This window comes from Belonocnema kinseyi, chromosome 5 (genome assembly GCF_010883055.1).
Source record: "Belonocnema kinseyi isolate 2016_QV_RU_SX_M_011 chromosome 5, B_treatae_v1, whole genome shotgun sequence".
Taxonomy (NCBI): Eukaryota; Metazoa; Arthropoda; class Insecta; order Hymenoptera; family Cynipidae; genus Belonocnema; species Belonocnema kinseyi.
Genome location: NC_046661.1, coordinates 78512814 through 78532290, shown reverse-complemented (window position 1 = coordinate 78532290; position 19477 = coordinate 78512814). Strand labels below are relative to the sequence as shown.

Below are 19477 nucleotides of genomic sequence, written 5' to 3'. Positions count from 1 at the left end.
TCATGATTTTAATTGAAAATTAATCACTTTGATTGAAAATTATTTTTTTTTGTCGTAACTAAATTATTTGGAAAATGAAAATTAAAAAATTCAACTTTTTGTTGAAAACTTATCATTTTTAGTTCAAAATTCAATTATTCAGTTAAAAATTGATCTGTTTTAGTTAACAATTAGTCTTTGTTGTTAAAAATTCATCTATTCTAAAAAATATTAATTATTTTAGTTGAAAATTCGTTCTTTTTGGCTAAATGTAAATATTTTTTATTAAAATTTTTCACCTTTTTTGGCTGAAATATCAACAACTAAATTTTTTTTGAATTCATCTCTTTTGAATGAAGATTTAATAACTTGGTGGACAGTTGCTCTGTTGTTAAAAATTAATTTGTTTATGCTAAGGATTCATCCCTTTGAGATTTCATCTCCTAAGTTAAAAAATGAGCTATTTTGTTGAAAATTTGTTTTTTGTTTTCTTAATTTCTAAGGTAAAGGCTCATATTTTTTGTTGAAAATTTGTGTTTTAGGTTTCAAATTGAACCATTTCAGTTAAAGATTCATCGTTATAGTTGAAAATACATCGGTTTCAATTTAAAGACCAATTTTCAACCAAATAGTTGGATTCTCAAACAAACTAATGAATTTCCAACTAAAATAATAACTTTTTATCTGTAAGACAGGTGCATTTTAAACAAAAAGATAACTTTTTTGGGAAAAGTTGAATTTAGAACTAAGTAGTTTTATTTTCAACCAACAAGATGAATTTTCTACCAAAAAGACGATTTTTCAACAAAATATTTGCTTTATCAACTACAAACAAAATTTTTTTAACGAAATAGTTCAAGTTCAAACTAAAAAAATCAACTTTCAATCAAAAATGAAATAGAAGATTCATTTTTACCAAATAAGGGGAATTTTATAGAAAATAAATGAACTTTAAATTAAGAAGATAATTTGCCAGACAATTAATTAATTCAAATGTTCAGTTAAAAATTTAACTTGTAAAATTGTAATTTGTAAACTACATATTTAAGTATTATATTTGTTATTACTTGTAAATTCGATTGTTTGGTCGAAATTTCGACTATTTGGTTAAAAAAGCAACTAATTCGTTAAAAAAAATTTTTCTTGTGCTGAAATGGAAAGTTGAACAATTTTTCATTGAAACTTGAAAAAAAAACTAGAAATGTTGAAAATTTAATTTATAGATTTAAGATTATGGTGCAATATTTTGAATTGTTCAAAATCTAAACTTTGAGTTGAATATTCTTAAAATTCAATCATTTAAAACCCTATCAAATTTAAATGTTAGAAATCGAAGAATTTGAAATAGAAAACATTCTAAAGATTCATTAAGTTTTATTTGAAATTGAAAGTCACAATTTAAACATTTCAATTTAGAATGTTTCCAATTGCAATTGCTCCTTTTTGGAATTTTCAAAATTAGAAATTGTAAAATTGTCAATAATTTTTTTTTTAATTAATTTTACAACTTTCAATGTGTCCATGTTAAAACATATTGACTTTTTCATTTCAATTTTTAGTTGGTTAATTCTAATACTGCTAATTTAAAATTATTTATTTAATATCGTTTCAATTTTAAATTCCTGATCGTCAGAAGTTTCAATATTATTAAACTGTTGTGTTTTCAATGATTTTTTTTTATTTATCCTAATTATCATGCTTCTAATTAATAAATTTTTCTAGTCTGGGCGGCTTTAACCATTTTGATTACATATTGTGAACGTTACATTTTTTTGAATTATTGAATTTATATACATTTCAGTTGTAAATTGTTTAATTTGTATAAAAATAGAACAATTTATAGATTAAGGTCTTAAACGCTAACTGTTTTTAAATTAAAAATATATTTAAAATTCAACAATTTAAAATTGGAAGTATTTGATTTATATGGTTTCGTTTCAAATATAAATAATTTAAGTTTGGACACTTTGAAATGTAACAAATTTTAAATAAAAATAAACTGAATTAATCAATTTCCAATTTATATGTTTTAAATTAAGATGTTTGTAATTAAGGGTTTACAAAAATTAAAGCATTTCAAATTGAGCATCATTATAAATTATGTAAATTTTATACCTTTTCATTGTTTTTAATTGAAAAGTACTATTATTCTGTTCCAAATTGAACTATTTTGTTAGTCATCTTTTTTGTTCGAAAATTCAACTACTCGATTAAATGTTCAAATACTTTGTTCAAAAATTGTTTTGATGGTTTGAATATTTTACTAACTTTTTGAAAATTCGTTTTTTTTTAAATTAATCTTTTTAATTGAAAATCGGATCATTTTCAGTTGAAAATTCGTTTTATTTTGTTGTTAAAAATTAATTTTTGTGATGAGAATTTAACTATTTCATTTATGGTTGAAATTTGATGTTTTTTGGTTAAAAATTCAACTATTTGGTTGAAAATGAACTTCTTGTTTAAAAATTGAACTATTTTTTTTTTAATTGGCTTTCCTGTATTAAAAATTCATCTCTTTTTGTATAAATATTGTCTTTTTTTTGGATAAAAATGCAACTGTTTGGTTCAAAAATCATTCTTTTTTTATGGTAAGAATTGAAATAATTGGTTTAAAATTCATTATTTTTAATTAAAAAGTCTACTGTTATATTTTTAGTTCAGAATTTATCTCATGTGCTTAAAATTTAAATATTTTGTTAAAAAGTCTTCTTTTTTGGTCGAAAATTCAATTACTCGGTTGAAAGTTTAAATACTTTTTCTGACTAAATTTTTTTTAAAGAAGTAATCTTTTTAAATCGAAAACTAAATTGTTTTGTTGAAAATTCAACTATTTGGCTGATAATTGATCTTTCTCGGCTCAAAATTAAATTTTTTTTTTGTTTGAAAATAAATCTTTTTTTAAATTTAAATTCAAATAAGCAGGGAGGCCGCTGGACCGGAAAAGCGGGAAATGACAGTGATTTGTTGGAGAAAAATCTGCACCTGTTCGATTTCAACAGTTTTTAAATAACGAGTGGAATTTTTATGTTTTTTAATTATGCTATTACTTAACTTTCGACGCGCAATTCAAAATTTTTTTACTTTAAAAATTTTCCATTAAAAATTTTTATTTCTAAGCTTACATGTTTAATTTAAAGAATTTTTAAATGCTTTCTTAAACACTTGAAGAAATAAAAAATAAAAGCCTTTGATGTTGAAAATTTTGGATAAAAAACATTTTTATTATTTATATATCATATTATTATTTATCAGAATTTAAGAATTTTCAGATTTTAACGTTAAAACTTAAACGGTTTCAATTTGAGATTCTTAGTCATTAAACAAATGTGAACGTGTGATTGAAAGTTTATAAACTATTTTCAACTTAAAAATAACTTCATAACAATATATTCTTAATCAAAGGATTTTTTTTTAAATTTTAAATATTGTTTCAGTCTAAAATATTTAATTTTTAACCCATTCAATTTGAAATTTTTAATTAAAAAAAAGATTAATTATTGAATATTTAGCAATATTTGAATTTTTATCTAAGACAAGTAAATTGAAACCAAATATTTACAAGTAAAGAATCTTTAACTGAATCGTTTGACATAGAAAACCTGGAATCGTTAAAATTTTGTAGAGCCTTTAAACTTTAAACGTTACAATTTTAATTGTTGTGTTTGTAAAATGCTTAATTTGTAAGTGAAATTTTTAAATTTTGACGTATAATTTACAAATGAACGTTTTTAGAACAAATTTTAGTAAGTTTAAAGATATATTTAGGAGCTTCAAAAAGATTAAAAAATATCATGCAAATTTTAGAAAGTTTTCTTAAAATCTTCTAGAATCTTTTTTGAAAATTTTGTTTTAATCTTTGAAAAACTTTTTAAATATTCTCTTAAACTAATTTTTCAACATGAAAAGTTATTTTTAATTTCTCTAGATATCTTAAGAAATCGTTTCTATTCTTTTGAAACCTTTCTCAATTCTTGAAAAGAATCTAATTTTTTTGTTGCAAATCTGCGAAAATCTACATTTTGTTTTATATCAGACTATCATTTCACGTTTTACATTAAGATTGAATCTTTTCAAAACTTCTACATATCTCTTAAAATTACTCACATTTCCCCTACAAATAATAAATGTTCAATTGTTATTTATACATCCAAATTGTAAAGAAATTGTCTAAAATTTGCAGGATTTTCTGATAATTGTAGACAAAATGCAATTAATTTTGACAGATATTTAGAAGTTCTAAAAAAATGTCCAAGACAATTTGAAATTTAAAGCAACTTCTAGATTTCTCAAAATTTTGAAATGAAATTTTGAAGCTTTCCAAGAATGTTTAAACTATTTAAACAGAATATAATTGATTTTCTAATTTAAGAAGTGTTCAGTCAAAATTTTTTCAATATTTGATGTTTCTAGCTTAAAATTCCTTAAAATTATACAATTTTGAACATTTTAAAGTTCCTGGATTCATTTTTTAATTTAGAGTATTGAAAATGATAACATGGATTTATATTTTTTTATATTTAAAAATGTTAGTACCTTGAATTTTATACGCGTAAATTATTGAGCATTTGAATATATTTTTTATTTAAAACTTATAAATTTCAATTTTAAAAGTTCAGAATTTAACAGTTCCACTTGGAATGCTTTCATTTAAAGCTAAGTTTTTATTACCTCAAGAGGAACATTTTTTACCTTTAGTGTTCCATTTTTTAAATAATTATTGACCGTGAAAAAATGTTTGAGAACCGGGAATTTATTTCGTCGATTAAAACCGCCACCTTGAATAATTTAAGACTTACGATTTCAAGTGCCAATTTTAAAATTTTGATTTTCTTTTGTGCAAGAAGCGCTTCTCCGAGGAGAGGGCCGTCTACGACTGGACATCTAAGGAGAAGGCGAAATCCCTCGACAAACCGTCGTACAGCAGTTCGAAGACGAAGTTTGAGGAAAAAGAAAAGGAGAAAAAGGAACCGAAACGTGAGAGCAGCAGCATCAGCAGCATCGCTGGCGCGTGCGAAGCCGAGAGCGAGATTCGGGAAAAGAGGAACTGTCGTGGAAAACAAGGGACAAATGAAATGCTTGAATCGGATAACCCGCCCCCAGACTATAAACGAGATTACATGGTGATCGATCTGGGCGATGTTGAGGTAAATTTTCGTCGTCGTGTAAAGAACTGCACGGACATCTTTAAAAAGGTGCTCGAGTGTCAAGTCGATTCAAACCAATTTGTAAGTCAGGCGCCAGTCCCCGTTACAAAATGAGTCGATCCAATCTTTAAAAAACTAAGCGCTTCTTCCAACAAGTGTACTAAAGAATTAAAAATTTTTTAAAGTAACTTTTAAATAATGTATTTATAATTAAAGGCTTTTATTAAATTTCAGTCTAAAATATTCCATTTTTAAACCACGTAATTTAAAATTTTTTCAATTAAAAGAAAGAACAATTACTGAATATTTAGAAATATCTGACTGTACATTTAAAAGCAGTAATTATAAGTAAAATACTCAAAAGGGAACAAAAAAGAAACTAAACTTTAACAATTACAATTTTAATTCTTCCATGTAAAGAAATTTAATTTGTAAGTGAACTTCTTAAATTTTGTTGTATAAATAACAATTGAACACTTATTATTCTTAGAAAAAATCGAGTAAGTTGAAGAAATATTTAAAAGTTTTGAAAAAATTCAAAATTAACTAAAATTTTGTAATGGTTTCAAATAATTTAAACAAAGTGCCTACGTTTACCGATAAAATCCGGCTATTTTTACAAAAATTTCGGTGCAAATATTCCACGGCCTGATTTGAAACTAAATATAGATTTTGACAGATTTCGAGCATAATATTTAGAAGCTTTTTAATAATAATTTTTTTTTAAATGCTAAGAAAATTGAAAATGATTTTTTTTTTAATTATTTGAAGTTCGAATAATTTTAAAAGATATTTAGAAGTTGTGAAAAACTTTTTATAATATTTCTGAATTGGAAAAAATTCGAAACAACATGTAGATGTTTCAGGATCTGAAATTAAATTTCGAAGCATTTCAAGGATTTTATAAATTTATAGCTGGAACTAGAATTTATTCAGAATAATAACCGAGAATTTGAAATTTTAACATATTCCGAGCTAGCACTGAAAATTTTCGAAAAGGAACAAAATTCTGAATTGAAACAGGAAATTTTTCCAAAGGATATTTTTGAGAAAAATTGAAATTATAAATTGGAGCAGGAAATTTTACAAAAATTTGAATTCTTTTTGGAAACGAAAAATTTTCGAAAAGTATTAAAATTCCGGATTTGAACAAGTCATTTTTAATTTTCAACAAATTCTGAGTTGGAACTGGAATTCATCCAGGAGAATAACAATTCTCAATGGAAAATTGAATTTTGCCAACAAAATTATTGTTCTGTGTTGTAACGAGGTATATTGGAAAAAATAAAATTATGAATTGGATCAGGGAATTTTTCCAAAAAGTCGTAGTTCTGGATTTAAAAAGGGAATTTTTTGAAAAGAATTAAAATTCCGAGTTTAAATAGGGAATTTTCGACTTTTAACCAATTCTGAGCTGGAATAAGAATTTAAAATTGCTTAAAACGGTATAGTTTTTGAATATTTTTAAATTTAGTGATTGATTCTTTAATTTAGAGCATTAAAAGGGACGGCTGAAAAATCCCGAGAAATAAAATTCCCGACACAATAAAATTCCCAAATAATAAAATTTCCAGTAGTTAATAATATTAACGTAATGGAAAATTCCCGAATAATGAAATTCCCGACAGAAAATTTTCGAATTATAAAATATCCGTTTTGTAAAATTCCCGAATTTAAGCAATTACAATTTTTTATGAATATCCTTTCTTGATTATAAATACAATAATGATTTTTTAAAATTATGTTTAATGTTTAAATATTTAAAAATTGTTGCTTGAATTTAAAATGACAATAATTTTAATTAAAATAATTTTTAAAAATCATTATTGAATTTATAATCAATAATACCTATGTATAAAAACTTGTAATTGTTTGAATTCGGGAATTTTACAATTTGGAAATTTTCTAATTCGGATATTTTATAATTCGTCAATTTTCTGTCGGGAATTTTCCAATTCCGTAATATTATAAACCTTCGTGAATTTTAATATCCGGGAACTTTCCAATTCGGTATTTTTATTTTTCGGCAATTTTATTATTCGCGAATTTTAATTTTTGGAAATTTTCCAATTCGGGATTTTTGCAGTGTCGAGAATTTGATTTTTCGGAATTTTTCAGCCGTCTCCATTAAAAATTATAACGTGAATTTATATTTTTGCAACTGAATCTTTGAACTCTACAATTGATAAAAATTCAAAATTTGCAAATTGGCAGTTTAACTGCATTTCATTTAAAATTGTTGCAGTTTAAAGTGTTAGTTGCTTACATATTATACGTGTAAATTATTGAGCATTCGTATACAAAATTGTTGAAAGAAACAAATTTTAAACTTCAATTTTCGAAGTTTAAAATTCAAGAGTTTCACTTTGAGTGCTTTCTTTTGCATTTCAGTTCTTATTACTTCGAATGGAACAATTAGATTTAGTGTTCGATTTTTTAAATTTTATTGACCGTGAAAAATGTTAGCGAACCGGGAAATGACCGGGAACTTTTTTCTTTAATTAAAACGGCCATCCCGTTAAATGTTAGAAAAATCATTGCTAAGGAAAAAGAAAAAAAGAATTTTCAACAAAACAGTTTTTTTTCTTTAACCAAAAGAAGTGATTTTTCAAACAAAAATAGAATAATTAAATTTTCAACAACAAAAAAATGAATTTTCAACTAAATAATTCTATTTTAAACCCAAAAGATGAATTTTTTACTAACAAAAACACAGTTTCAATCAAATATAAAAATTTTCAACTAAAAAAGCTTTAATTTACCTGTCAAACCTAGAATAGTTCAACTTGCAGTTAGAAACGTAGATTTAAAATTTTAAAAACGAGTTTTCAGAAAAATTAACTAATTTTCAACTAAAAGTATACGTTTTAACCAAGAATATGAATTTTTAAACAAATAGTTTAATTTTCAACCCAAAAGATTAATTTGTCTTTTCGGTTGAAAATTAAACTATGTTGTTGAAAATCAATTTGTTTTGGTTGAGGATTCAACTATTTTTTTGAAAAATTCATCTTTTTTGTTTGAAATTAACTGTTTTTGAGTTTTTAAAAAATTGTTTTTTTTCCTGAAAATGCAATTATACTTGACTGACAGTGGAACTACTTTAATAAAAATTGAAATTAAGTATTTTAAACGTTTCAGTGATTTTCATATTGTTTGGAAATATTGCAAGAGATTTAAATCATTTCCGAAAACTATGTGTTTTCATCCAATTCGATTTTTTTTAACTTTGCAAGGTATGAAATCATTTAGAAAGATGTAGATTTTAATGAAAAGACTGTAGAAGATTCGATAGGCTTTAATCAATTCCAAACAATTTCAGAAAGTTCTAGAATAACTGCCAAAGATTTTAAAGTATATTCAAGAATCCTAAAGAATTATTGCAGAAATTTTCAAAATATTTCAAAGCAATTTATTTATGAAAATTTGTGAAATCTGTGTTTTTTTAACAGAACATATATGTAACTATTTCATTTTTTGTTAGAAATGTATCCTTTTTAGTTGCAAATTCATTTATTTGTTTGAATTTTAGACTTTTTGATTAAAAATTAAACTTCTTGATATCAGGATTACTTAAAAATGTGTACAAACAATACAATTCACCAAAATTTTTTTATCTAAATAAAAAAAATATTTAGGAGACATTTAGTTTAAGAATTGAAAATATTTTAGTGATTTTTAAATTGTTTGAAAATATTGCATTGGATTTCCATTTTGAAAAAGGTACGTTCTTCAATCAGATTAAATTTTTTTTTTAATTTTGAAAGGTACATATAATTTCGAAAGATGCAGATTTTAATAAAAGGGTTTTAGAAAATTTACGAAGTTAAATTAATTTAATTTAACTTTAATTTACTTTGTTAAAAATTATTTTATTAGTTAAAGATTCATCATTTCAGTGGAAATTTAAATATTTGGTTAAAAAATCATGTATTAAATTGTTTTGTTGAAACGTAATTTTCTTTGCGAAAAATTAATGGTCTTGCTTGATACATTATCTTTTTTTATCTCTACTAGGTTGAAAGTGGAACTACTTTATTAAAAAGACATTTTTCGTTGAGGATTCATAATTTCAGTTGAAAAATTAATTATTTTGATGAAGATTCTTTTTTTTTAATAATAATCTTTTGCAACTATAAATTGAGCATTTTTAGTTGAAAATTCAACTTTTTTGTTTAAAATTTATTGCGTTTTGAGTTCAAAATCGTATCTACAATAATTTGTACAAAAATGTGTACCTCTATTTTCGAAAAAAATTGCCATATTTCCCCTGTTTAGAAAAAAGTAGAGTTGCCGCTGGACCGGAAAAACCAGGAATTTTTTGAGAACCGAATATGACAGTGAATTTATTTTGTGACCGAAAATTTTACAAATTTTTCGAAGAAAAATCTGTTCAAGTTCGATTTCAACCGTTTTTTTTTTTTCAATAATTAGTTCAATTGTTATTTTTTTTAAATTATTATATCATTCGGTTTGCAAAGCTTATTTTGATCATATATTCTTGAAATATTTTCCGTTTTTTTAAGCGTACATTTTTAATTTAAAGAATTTTAAAATGCAATCTTGAAGACTTAAACAATTGAAAATGAAAACAATTTGAAGTTAACAATTTTTGATAAAAAACATTTTTATTTTATCAACTGTAAATATAAATTAATAAATTTTTTTAATGGGTATCTATCAAAACGATTCGAAATAAGATTCCCAGGGAAATTGAAAAAAAAAAAATTTTATTTTGAATACTTATTTTAAGAGATTTCCAAAATTGTCAACAAAATAACTGGAATATTTTAGTCATTTTTTTTTTTAATTTGCAGGATTTTCTAAAAATGGTAAGAAAATACGAAGAATGTCTTTTAAAATTAATCGAATTGTTTCTGCTATTTTTAGAAAATCCTGCAAATATTAAAAAAATACCTGAAAAATAATTTTCAATTTTCCTAAGAAACTTAGGAAAATGATTTTATGAGATGCCTTTCCTAATTCTTAAAAAATCCTTAAATTTTCTGTTTGAAATCTGCAAAAATCTGCAGTTTGTTTTAAATGCACTGAAATTTCGGTACGAATAGCCGAATTTTCTATAAGCACACACACCTGGTTTGAATTATTCAACTTCATTTCAAATTTTTAATTAATTTTGAATCATTTTCAAACTTAAAATGATTCGAATTTTTTCTAAAAATAATAAGCCGAATTTTCTAAAAATTGTTAGAAAAATTCGATTAATTTTAAAAGATATTTAGAAGTTATGAAACAGTTTTCAAAAATAATTTTTAATTTCCCAAAATTTAAAACAACTTCTAGATATCTCAAGATTTTGAAGCTTTTCAACGATTTTTAAACTATTTAAACTATAAATAATTTAACTTTTAATTTAAGTAGTGTTTAGTTAAACAAATTTTTCAATTTTTAATGTTTCTAGATAAAAATTGCTTAAAATGATATAATTTTGCTACACATTCAAAAGAACGGTATAGCTGTAGAATTCGAATTTTTAAATTTTATTGACAGTGAAAATTTATTGCTAACCGGGAAAAACCGGGAATTTTCTTTTTCTATTAAAACGGCTATCCTGAAAGATGTTGGACCCTGGAAAAATCCTCTTATAAAAACGCAAAATCTCGTCCAAATTAAAATCTGTTTGATCAGATTTCCTGCGAATTCCTTTAGATACTTTCAAATGATATTAAAAAAAGAAGCGCAAAGTTTTGAATAATTTTCCCCGTAGCTGCAGGGGTCTCCACAATCCACAGGTTCGGCGTGACCCAGGATCTCTTGGGCTTTTTCCAGATCTACCAATTTTTTTCGACGGAAAACTGAGAGGAAATTTATGACCCGTCGAAAAAAAATCCCAGTTGAAAAGGCTCGGAGAACCCTTTTTCCTGGTATAACTTGACAGATCTTGAAGTACAAAGTATTTCATTCAAATAAAAATACTAATAATAATAAAAATAAGTGTTCAAAAATAAATTCAGACTGTTCAAAGTTTAAATGTTTTTGTTCAAACTGAGAATCTGTATATAAAATTATTTCAGATTAAAGTTTCTAGAATAGAAAAAATTAAAAAATTTACTTTGAATGTTTCAAGGACAAAGCTGCTTAAGTTGTAGAATTTAAAATTTTTATTACATTAAAAAAAAATTAAAATCGATCCTACAAATTTGTCTAAAATAAAAAAATTAATTTTTCGTCATTTTTTGCATTCAAAATGTAAATTTAAAAAAATATAAACCTTTAAAATTGAATTGTTTGAAAAAAAAACTTTTAAAATAAAACGTAATTTTTACTTTTTAATAGAAAAGTTTTGAAAAACGCTATCGCAACAATTTTTAAATATTTTAATGTTGAAAAATTTGTTATTATGGATTTAAAAATTGATTATGTTTTTAATATTAGGTACATAATAGAAACTCAAGAACGCGTGAATTTCTTAGTATAAAAAACTGAACAATAATTGATTTGACAAAACGATTCTAAATCCGTTTAAAATTTGATTATTTCCTGATTGTTCCAATACGAAAGTCTTGATAAGAATTCAAATCAACATAATATTATTTATTGCGATAATTTTATTTTTAAATATAATTTTTTTAAAATAAATTTAATTGCTAAATTTATTAATATGTCATAATAATATAGTCGTAATTGAAGGCTTTTAAATATTCTTCAAGCATAAATTATTAAATTTCTAAGCCATTTAATTTAAAAAATTTTAATTTATAGAAAGAATAAATGTTTAGTATTTAACAATATTTTACTGTTCACTTTAGACAAGTCAATTAAAACCTAGTATTCGTAAGTAAGCAATTTGAAACTTAATTGTTTTGCAAAGGAAGATTTGAATCTTTAGAATTTCGAAGAGCTTTTAAACTTTTGACCTTCCAATTTTAATTCTTCTATTTAAAAAATGTTTAATTTGTGAGTCAAATTGTAAAATTTTAACGTATGAATAATAATTGAATACTTATTATTTGTAGAAAGAGTAATTTTAAGAGATATTTAGAAGTTTTGGAAAGATACAAAATTAATTAAAAACTTGAAATGATTTCAAGCAATTTAAACGAAGTGTGTTAACATTTTTTTCAGAACTTCTAAATATATTTTTAAATTAATCAAATTTTTCCTGCATTTTTGGAAAATCTTGCAAATTAAAAAAAATTTCTTAAAATCTTCCAGGTTCTTTTTTGATAATTTTTTAAATCTCCTAAAATCTTTTTAAACTTTCTGTTACAATAATTTTTCAAAATGAAAAATCATTTTGAATTTTACTAAAAGTCTTAAGAATATGTTATTATTCTTCTAAGCCTTTCACAATTTTTAAAAATATTCTACATTTTTTATTTGAAATCTGCAGAAATCTACATTTTGTTTTAAATTCGGCTGTGAGTGCTTCCACAAAAATTTCGGTATGAATAGCCGAATTAAAACTTTTAAATATCTCTCAAAATTGCTTTATTTTTTCCTACAAATAATAAGAGTTCTATTATTATTTATAAATTAAAATTACATTTTTTTTATAAATTTGCAGGATTTTTTAAAAGCTGTGAGAAAAATTCAATTAATTAAAAAATATATTTACTGGATCCGAAACAAATTTTGAAAATTATTTTAACTAAATTAATTTAATTTTGATTTTATATTAAAATAATTTAACTTCTATCTTAAGAACTGTTAATTTGGAAAGATATGTTTTCCAATTTTTAATGTGTCTACCTTAAAATTACTTAAAATAATTTTAAAACATTTAATGTAAAATTAATTGCTTGATTCTTTAATCTAGAGTATTAAAAATGTTAACGTGGATTTATATTTTTGGAACTTAATCTGAATATTTGAACTATATAATTTATAAAAGTTCTAAGTTTTGCAATTTATCTGCATTACATTTTAAATTATTCAATTGAAAAGCTATTTTCAAAGTTTTAAATTCAAGAGTTCCACTTTGAATGCTTTAATTTGATATAATTTTTGTATGTCATTATAATAATTATATAATTAAGATATACTTTAAATCAATTTAATTCTAAATTTTAAAATTAAAATCGGAATTATTTATAAAGAAAAAATTTTTTATGCAATTAAAAATGGTGAACACAAAAAATTACAATTGCATTGAATAGTTTATTTGACAATATTAAAGTAACGAAAACTAAATATTAATTATTTTATTTAATAATTATCAGTTTTAGCACAAAGTTTCGAATAGAAATAAGGCTCTCGAGTTTTAGGGTTCCCAGCGGCTATTGGCCTGAGATCGCTTTGGATCTACCTTTGGAGGCCCCTGGCCTATAGCTTGATGATGAAGTATTTAATTGAAGAAATGCTTTTATTTTTTGTAGGTGGGTGGTAGCAGCAGCAGTGGTGGCAGCAGCAGCAATGAAAGGAACACGACTACCGCTTCGGTTGGCGGTGTTCAGCAGCGACCCCGGTCCATCGAAGCCGAGGAGGATGAGGGCACCGAAATGAAAATCATCGAGCCGAGGAGACCAGTTCAGTTCATCACGCGCGCCACCTTCGACATCGCTCAAACACCTGTCGATACGACAATCGAATTCCCGTTCCGAGAACACACTGTCAAGCCAGAAAAGTCCTCCTCGAAACTTGCTATCAATGGATCGGATGCGTCCAGTGCACTTCCGTTCACAACTTACAACAGTGTTCGCGTTCTCGGGAATTCATCATCTGCATCCAATGCTACTTCACAGGGCAAAGTAATAGTACCGAGCATGTACTCGGTTATGCCAGTTACATGGTCGTCTCCAAATCTTGCGATGGGTAAGTTTTTTTTTTATGTTTTTTTTTTTTTACAGACTAGACCGGGAAATGACAGGGAATTTTACAAATTTATAGAAAAAAAAATCTGTCTAACCGTGGTTTCAACTGTGTTTTTTAATTAATTAGTTACATTTTTGTCTTTTTCAATTATGATATCCTTCAGTTTAGAATGCGTATTTCAAAAATCTTCCACTTTATACAATTTTTAATTTTAGATTTTAATTTGTAAGTTTACCAGGATGGCCGCTGGACCGGGAAACGGGGAAATGACAGTGAATTTATTTTTTGACGGGGAATTTTACAAACATTTTTAGAATAAAAATGTTATCCAAATTTGATTTCAACCGCTTTATAAATAATTTGTTAAATTGCGATTTTTATAAATTATTGTATCATTTAGTTTAGAATGCTTAATTCGAAAATCTTTTACTTTAAATATGTTCCATTTTAGATTTTTAATTTTTTAAAGCATATATTTTAATTTAAAGTATTTTAAAATGCAGTTTTAAAGGCTTAAAAAATTAAAAATTAGAAGTTTTTAAAATCGAAGATTTTTTAATAAAAAACAGGGTGGCCGCCGGACCGGGGGAAACCTGGAATTTTACGAATTTTCAGAAGAAAAATCTGCCCGATTTCGATTTTAACAGTTTTTATTTTATCAACTGTAAATATAAATAAATCAATTATTTTTAAAATGATTCTGTAATGGTTCCGATAATTTTATTTTTAAATAAAAATTTTCATGATTTATCAATAATATATTCTCAATTCAGACTTTCAGGTATTCCTTTATATTATTTTTTTATATATTAAATTTAATAAATAAATTTATTAATATATTATTTCTATTAATTTTTTCAGCCATTAAAAAATTTAAACGTGCATTTTACTATTTTCAACTTAAAAATAAATCCATAATAATATAGTCATAATTAAAGGTTTTTATTAAATTTAAAATATTGTGAATCTAAATTATTTAATTTTTATCCCATTTAATTTGAGATTTTTTAATGTAGAAAAAGAATAAGTATTTCTTATTTAGCAATGTTTCACTGTTCATTTAAGACGAGTAAATTAAAATCAAATGATTAAAAAAGAAAACAATTTGAAACTAAATTGTTTTACATAGAAAGCATTGGATCTTTATATTTTTGAAGAACTTTTAATCTTCTAGCGTTACAATTTTAATTGTTCTATTTAAAAAGTGTTTCATTTATAAGTGAAATTGTTAAATTTTGACGCATAAACAACAATTAAATACTTATTATTTGTAGAGAAAATTGAGTGATTTTAAGAGATATGTATAAGTTTTGGAAAGATACAAAATTAATTAAAAACTTGAAATTATTTTAAGTAATTTAAACGAAGTGTGTTAACATTCTTTACAGAACTTCTGAATATATTTTAAAATTAATCGAAATTTTCCTACAAATAATTTGCAGGATTTTCTAAAAGTTATAAAAAAATACAATTCATTTTGAAATATATTTAAAAGTTCTGACAAAAAATTCAAAAATGATTTTGAATTTGGAAAAATTTAAAACCGCTTATAGATTTTTCAAGATGTTGAAATAAAATTTTAAAGCTTTTGAAGGATGCCTAGATTATTTAAAACTAAAATAATTTAACATCTAATGTAAGAACTGTTAAGTTAAAAAAATATTTCAATTTTGAATGTGTCTAGTCTAAAATTACTCAAAATAATGTAATTTAAAAAATTTTTAAAGTTCATTGCTTGATTCTTTAATTTAAACCATTGAAAATGTTCACGTGGATTTATATTTTTGGAACTTAATCTGAATCTTTGAACTCTATAATTTATCAAAGTTCTAAATTTTGCAGTTTATTTGTATTTCATTTAAAACTGTTCAATTTAAATGTGTGTACATTTTGTTTTAAATTAGGTTGTGAGTATTTGCACCGAAATTTCGTTACGAATAACCAAATTTTTTCGGCAAACACACGTCGTTAAAATTATTTGAAATCATTTCGGAATCAGTTCGCAATTTTAGAATTTTCATTTTCTAGCAAATTTTAAAATAATTTGAAAATAATATATTCATAATTAAAAGCTTTTAGTAAATTTCACAAATTATTTTAGTCTAAAATATTCCATTTTTAAACCATTCCATTTGAAAATGTTTAGTTCAGAAAAATAAGAATTACTCAATAATTCAAGGAAACTTTAGAAACTTTTTAAGAATGTTGAAAGGTTTCAGAAAAATAAAAAACATATTCTATTAAAGTTGAAAATTATTTTTGTTTGAAAAGATAATTTTGAGTGATTATGCTAAGCGATTTAGATAGATTTACAAAATTATCAAAAATGAATGTGGATGATTTTAAGACAATTTTTTGAATGAGGTAGAATTAAAAAAAAATTAGGAAAAATTGGAATAATTTTAAAGGATATTTAGAAGTTCTGAAAATTTTTTAAACAGTATGGATATGTTTCGAGATTTTAAAATTATTTAAAATAAAAATAATTTAACTATTAATTTAAAAAGTATTCAGTTTATAAAAAAATGTCATCGTTCAATTTTTAGCATTTTTGGACTTAAAATTGAATAAAATTATTTTTAGCTCGTGTTTTATTACTGCAAATGGAGAAAATTCTAGCGTTAGAGTTTCGAATTTTTTATATTTCATTGGCCGTGAAAAATGTTTGCAATCCGGGAAATGACCGGGAATTTTGTTCTGTGATTAAAAATGCGACTTTTTTGGTAGAAAATCGACTTTTTCTTGAGTCAAAAATAATTTTTTTCCCTCTAAAAATTTATCTCATTATTTAAAAATTCTTCTTTTTGTTTGAAAATTCAAGTATCCATTTCAATATTAATCGTTTCAGTTGAAAATTCATCCTTCAGGTTAGAAATAAATTTACAGGTTAGAAATAAATTTACTTAACAATAATAATTGTTAATCATTTTGATTAACAATTCATTTTTTGGTCGAAAAATGAGATATTTGATTAAAAACTTGTTTTTTCTTTGGATGAAAAGAAATTTTTTTTACCAAAAACTTAACTATTCTATTGAAAGTTTGTATTTTTTTTTGGTTGACATTTTTTTGATTAATTGAAAATGAAACTATTATTCGGTTTAAATATTTCATAATTTTATTTAAAATTTCATCTTTTTGATTGAACATTCACTTTTTGACTAAAAATTTAATTGTAAATTTTTTATATGAAAATTAGTCTTTTTTGGTTGAAGATTGATTTTTTTTACTTAAGACTTAATTATTTAAATTTCGGTTGACAATTTATCTTTTTTAGTGAATCTTTTTTTAACTGAAAATTCAAGTATTTCAGTTGAAGATTCATTGTTAGTCGTCTTTGTGAAATCTGTAGGAATATTTTTTAATCTTTGTAAAGTTTTTGACGTAATTAATATCTTTCAAATGTTTTGAAATCTTTTGAAATATTTAAAATCTTTATAAAATCTAGAAATTCCTGTAAAATTTTTGAGAAATCTTTAAGAATCTCAAATTTTTTGTAAAATCTTTGAAATCCTTGAAATTATTTGAAGTCTGAAATATTTATGAAATATTTCTTTAATCTTTGAAATGTACTTAAATCTTTAAAATCTAGTGTAATTTCTTTGAATCCTTATCAATTCTGTTAAACATTTGTAAAATGTTTTGTATTCGTTTAAAATCACTGGAATATTTGAAACTTTATTGAAATCATTGAAACTCTCCTAAAAAATTGGAAATTGTTTAACATATTTAAAAGATTTGAAATCTGGAGTACCCTTTTTGAAATCTTTGAAATTCTTGCAATCTTTTTAAATCCCTACGAATTCTTTATGAAATCTTTTTAAAATCTCTAAAATTCTTGAAATCTTTTGACATCCTTATGAACTTTTAAAAATATTTGTGAAATCTTTCTGAAACCTTTTATGTATGTTTGAAATCATTGAAACATTCAAAATCTGTTTGAAATCTTTTGAAATCTTATAAAAAAATTGAAATCTTTATTAAACCTTTATGGAATCTTTCTTCGATCTTTGAAGTGTTCTTAAATCTTTCAAATCTGGTGTACTTTTTGAAATCTTGAACATTCTTGAAATCTTTCGAAATCACTGGAATATTTGAAATCTTTATGAAATATTTTGGAATCTTCCAAAAAAATTTGAAATCGTTTAAAATCTTTCATTGTTTTGAAATCTTTTAAATCTGGTGTACTAGATCCTTGTTAAAATCTTTGAAATTCTTGAAATATTTTGAAACTGTTATGAAAGTTTAAAAATATTTGTAAAATCTTTCTTTAATCTTTGAATTGTTCTTAAATCTTGCAAATCTGGTGTACTTTTTGAAATCTTGAACATTCTTGAAATCTTTTGAAATCCCTATCAATTCTTTGAAATATTTGTTAAATCTTTCTGGAATCTTTTTTATCCGTTGAAATCACTGGAATATTTTAAAATTTTGGGAAATCTTTTAAAATCTTCAAAAAATTTGAAATCATTTAAAATCTTTCATTGTTTTGAAATCTTTTAAATCTGGTGTACTAGATCCTTGTAAAAATATTGAAATTATTGAAATCTTTTGAAAGTGTTATGAACATTTAAAAATATTTGTAAAATCTTTCTTTAATCTTCGAAGTGTTCTTAAATCTTTCAAATCTGGTGTACTTTTTGAAATCTTGAACATTCTTGAAATCTTTTGAAATCCCAATGAATTCTTTGAAATATTTGTTAAATCTTTCTAGATTCTTTTTTATCCGTTGAAATCACTGGAATATTTTAAAATTTTGGGAAATCTTTTTAAATCTTCAAAAAATTTTGGGAAATCTTTTAAAATCTTCAAAAAATTTGAAATCTTTTAAAATCTTTCATTGTTTTGAAATCTTTTAAATCTGGTGTACTAGATCCTTGTTAAAATCTTTGAAATTCTTGAAATCTTTTGAAATCATTATGCACTTTTAATATATTTAACATTCTAACACATCGTTCAATAAGTCCCGAGACTAACAACGAAAACAACATTTTTTTTCAAAAATCATTTTTATTAATCAACATAATCTCCTTTTAGAGTGATAATTTCTTTCCAACTCCTTTCCAACATTTCTATACCATGTTTATAGAAAGATTTATCTATTGCTTCAAAATAGGCTGCAGTTTCGGCAATGACCTCATTCGAGCCAAATTTTTTTCCCTGGCCCTTTTTTTTTGAGATCAGCAAAGAGCCAGTAGTCGCTAGGGGCTAAACATGGCGAATACGGGGGGTGGGAAAGCAAATCAAAGACCAACTCGTTGATTTTTGCCATTGTTTTCATGGACTTGTGGGATGGTCCATTGAAAGCAATCGCGGCACCCACTTGGAAAAAATCTTTTTCATGCTCAATTTTTCATGAAGGATTGTAAATACGCTTCTAGATGACATCTGTGTCATTTCTACAATCTCACGGACCTTTACTTTGCGATTTTTCATTACGATTTTTAAAACTTCACTCACATTTTCTGGTGTAACGCCTTCCAATGGCCTACCCGAACGTTCCGCATCGTTTGTGTCCGTACGACCATGTTTAAACTCAGCATACCAACGACAAATCGTTGATTTGGATGGAGAGGAGT

The 19477-nt window shown here is 24.2% G+C and overlaps 1 protein-coding gene across 5 annotated transcripts in view; it reads left to right on the top strand.

Annotated features, from left to right (window-relative positions):
• LOC117172348 (microtubule-associated protein futsch) overlaps positions 1 to 19477 on the top strand; it is a 90847-nt gene that overhangs the window by 37343 nt on the left and 34027 nt on the right. For 4 of the 5 annotated variants that reach the window (XM_033360167.1, XM_033360164.1, XM_033360169.1 and 1 more), the window contains 2 exons: positions 4821 to 5123; positions 13463 to 13898. In XM_033360167.1, the coding sequence (XP_033216058.1) occupies positions 4821 to 5123; positions 13463 to 13898 (739 nt within the window). The remainder of the gene's footprint in view (positions 1 to 4820; positions 5124 to 13462; positions 13899 to 19477) is intronic. The other variant, XM_033360166.1, reaches the window with a different exon arrangement.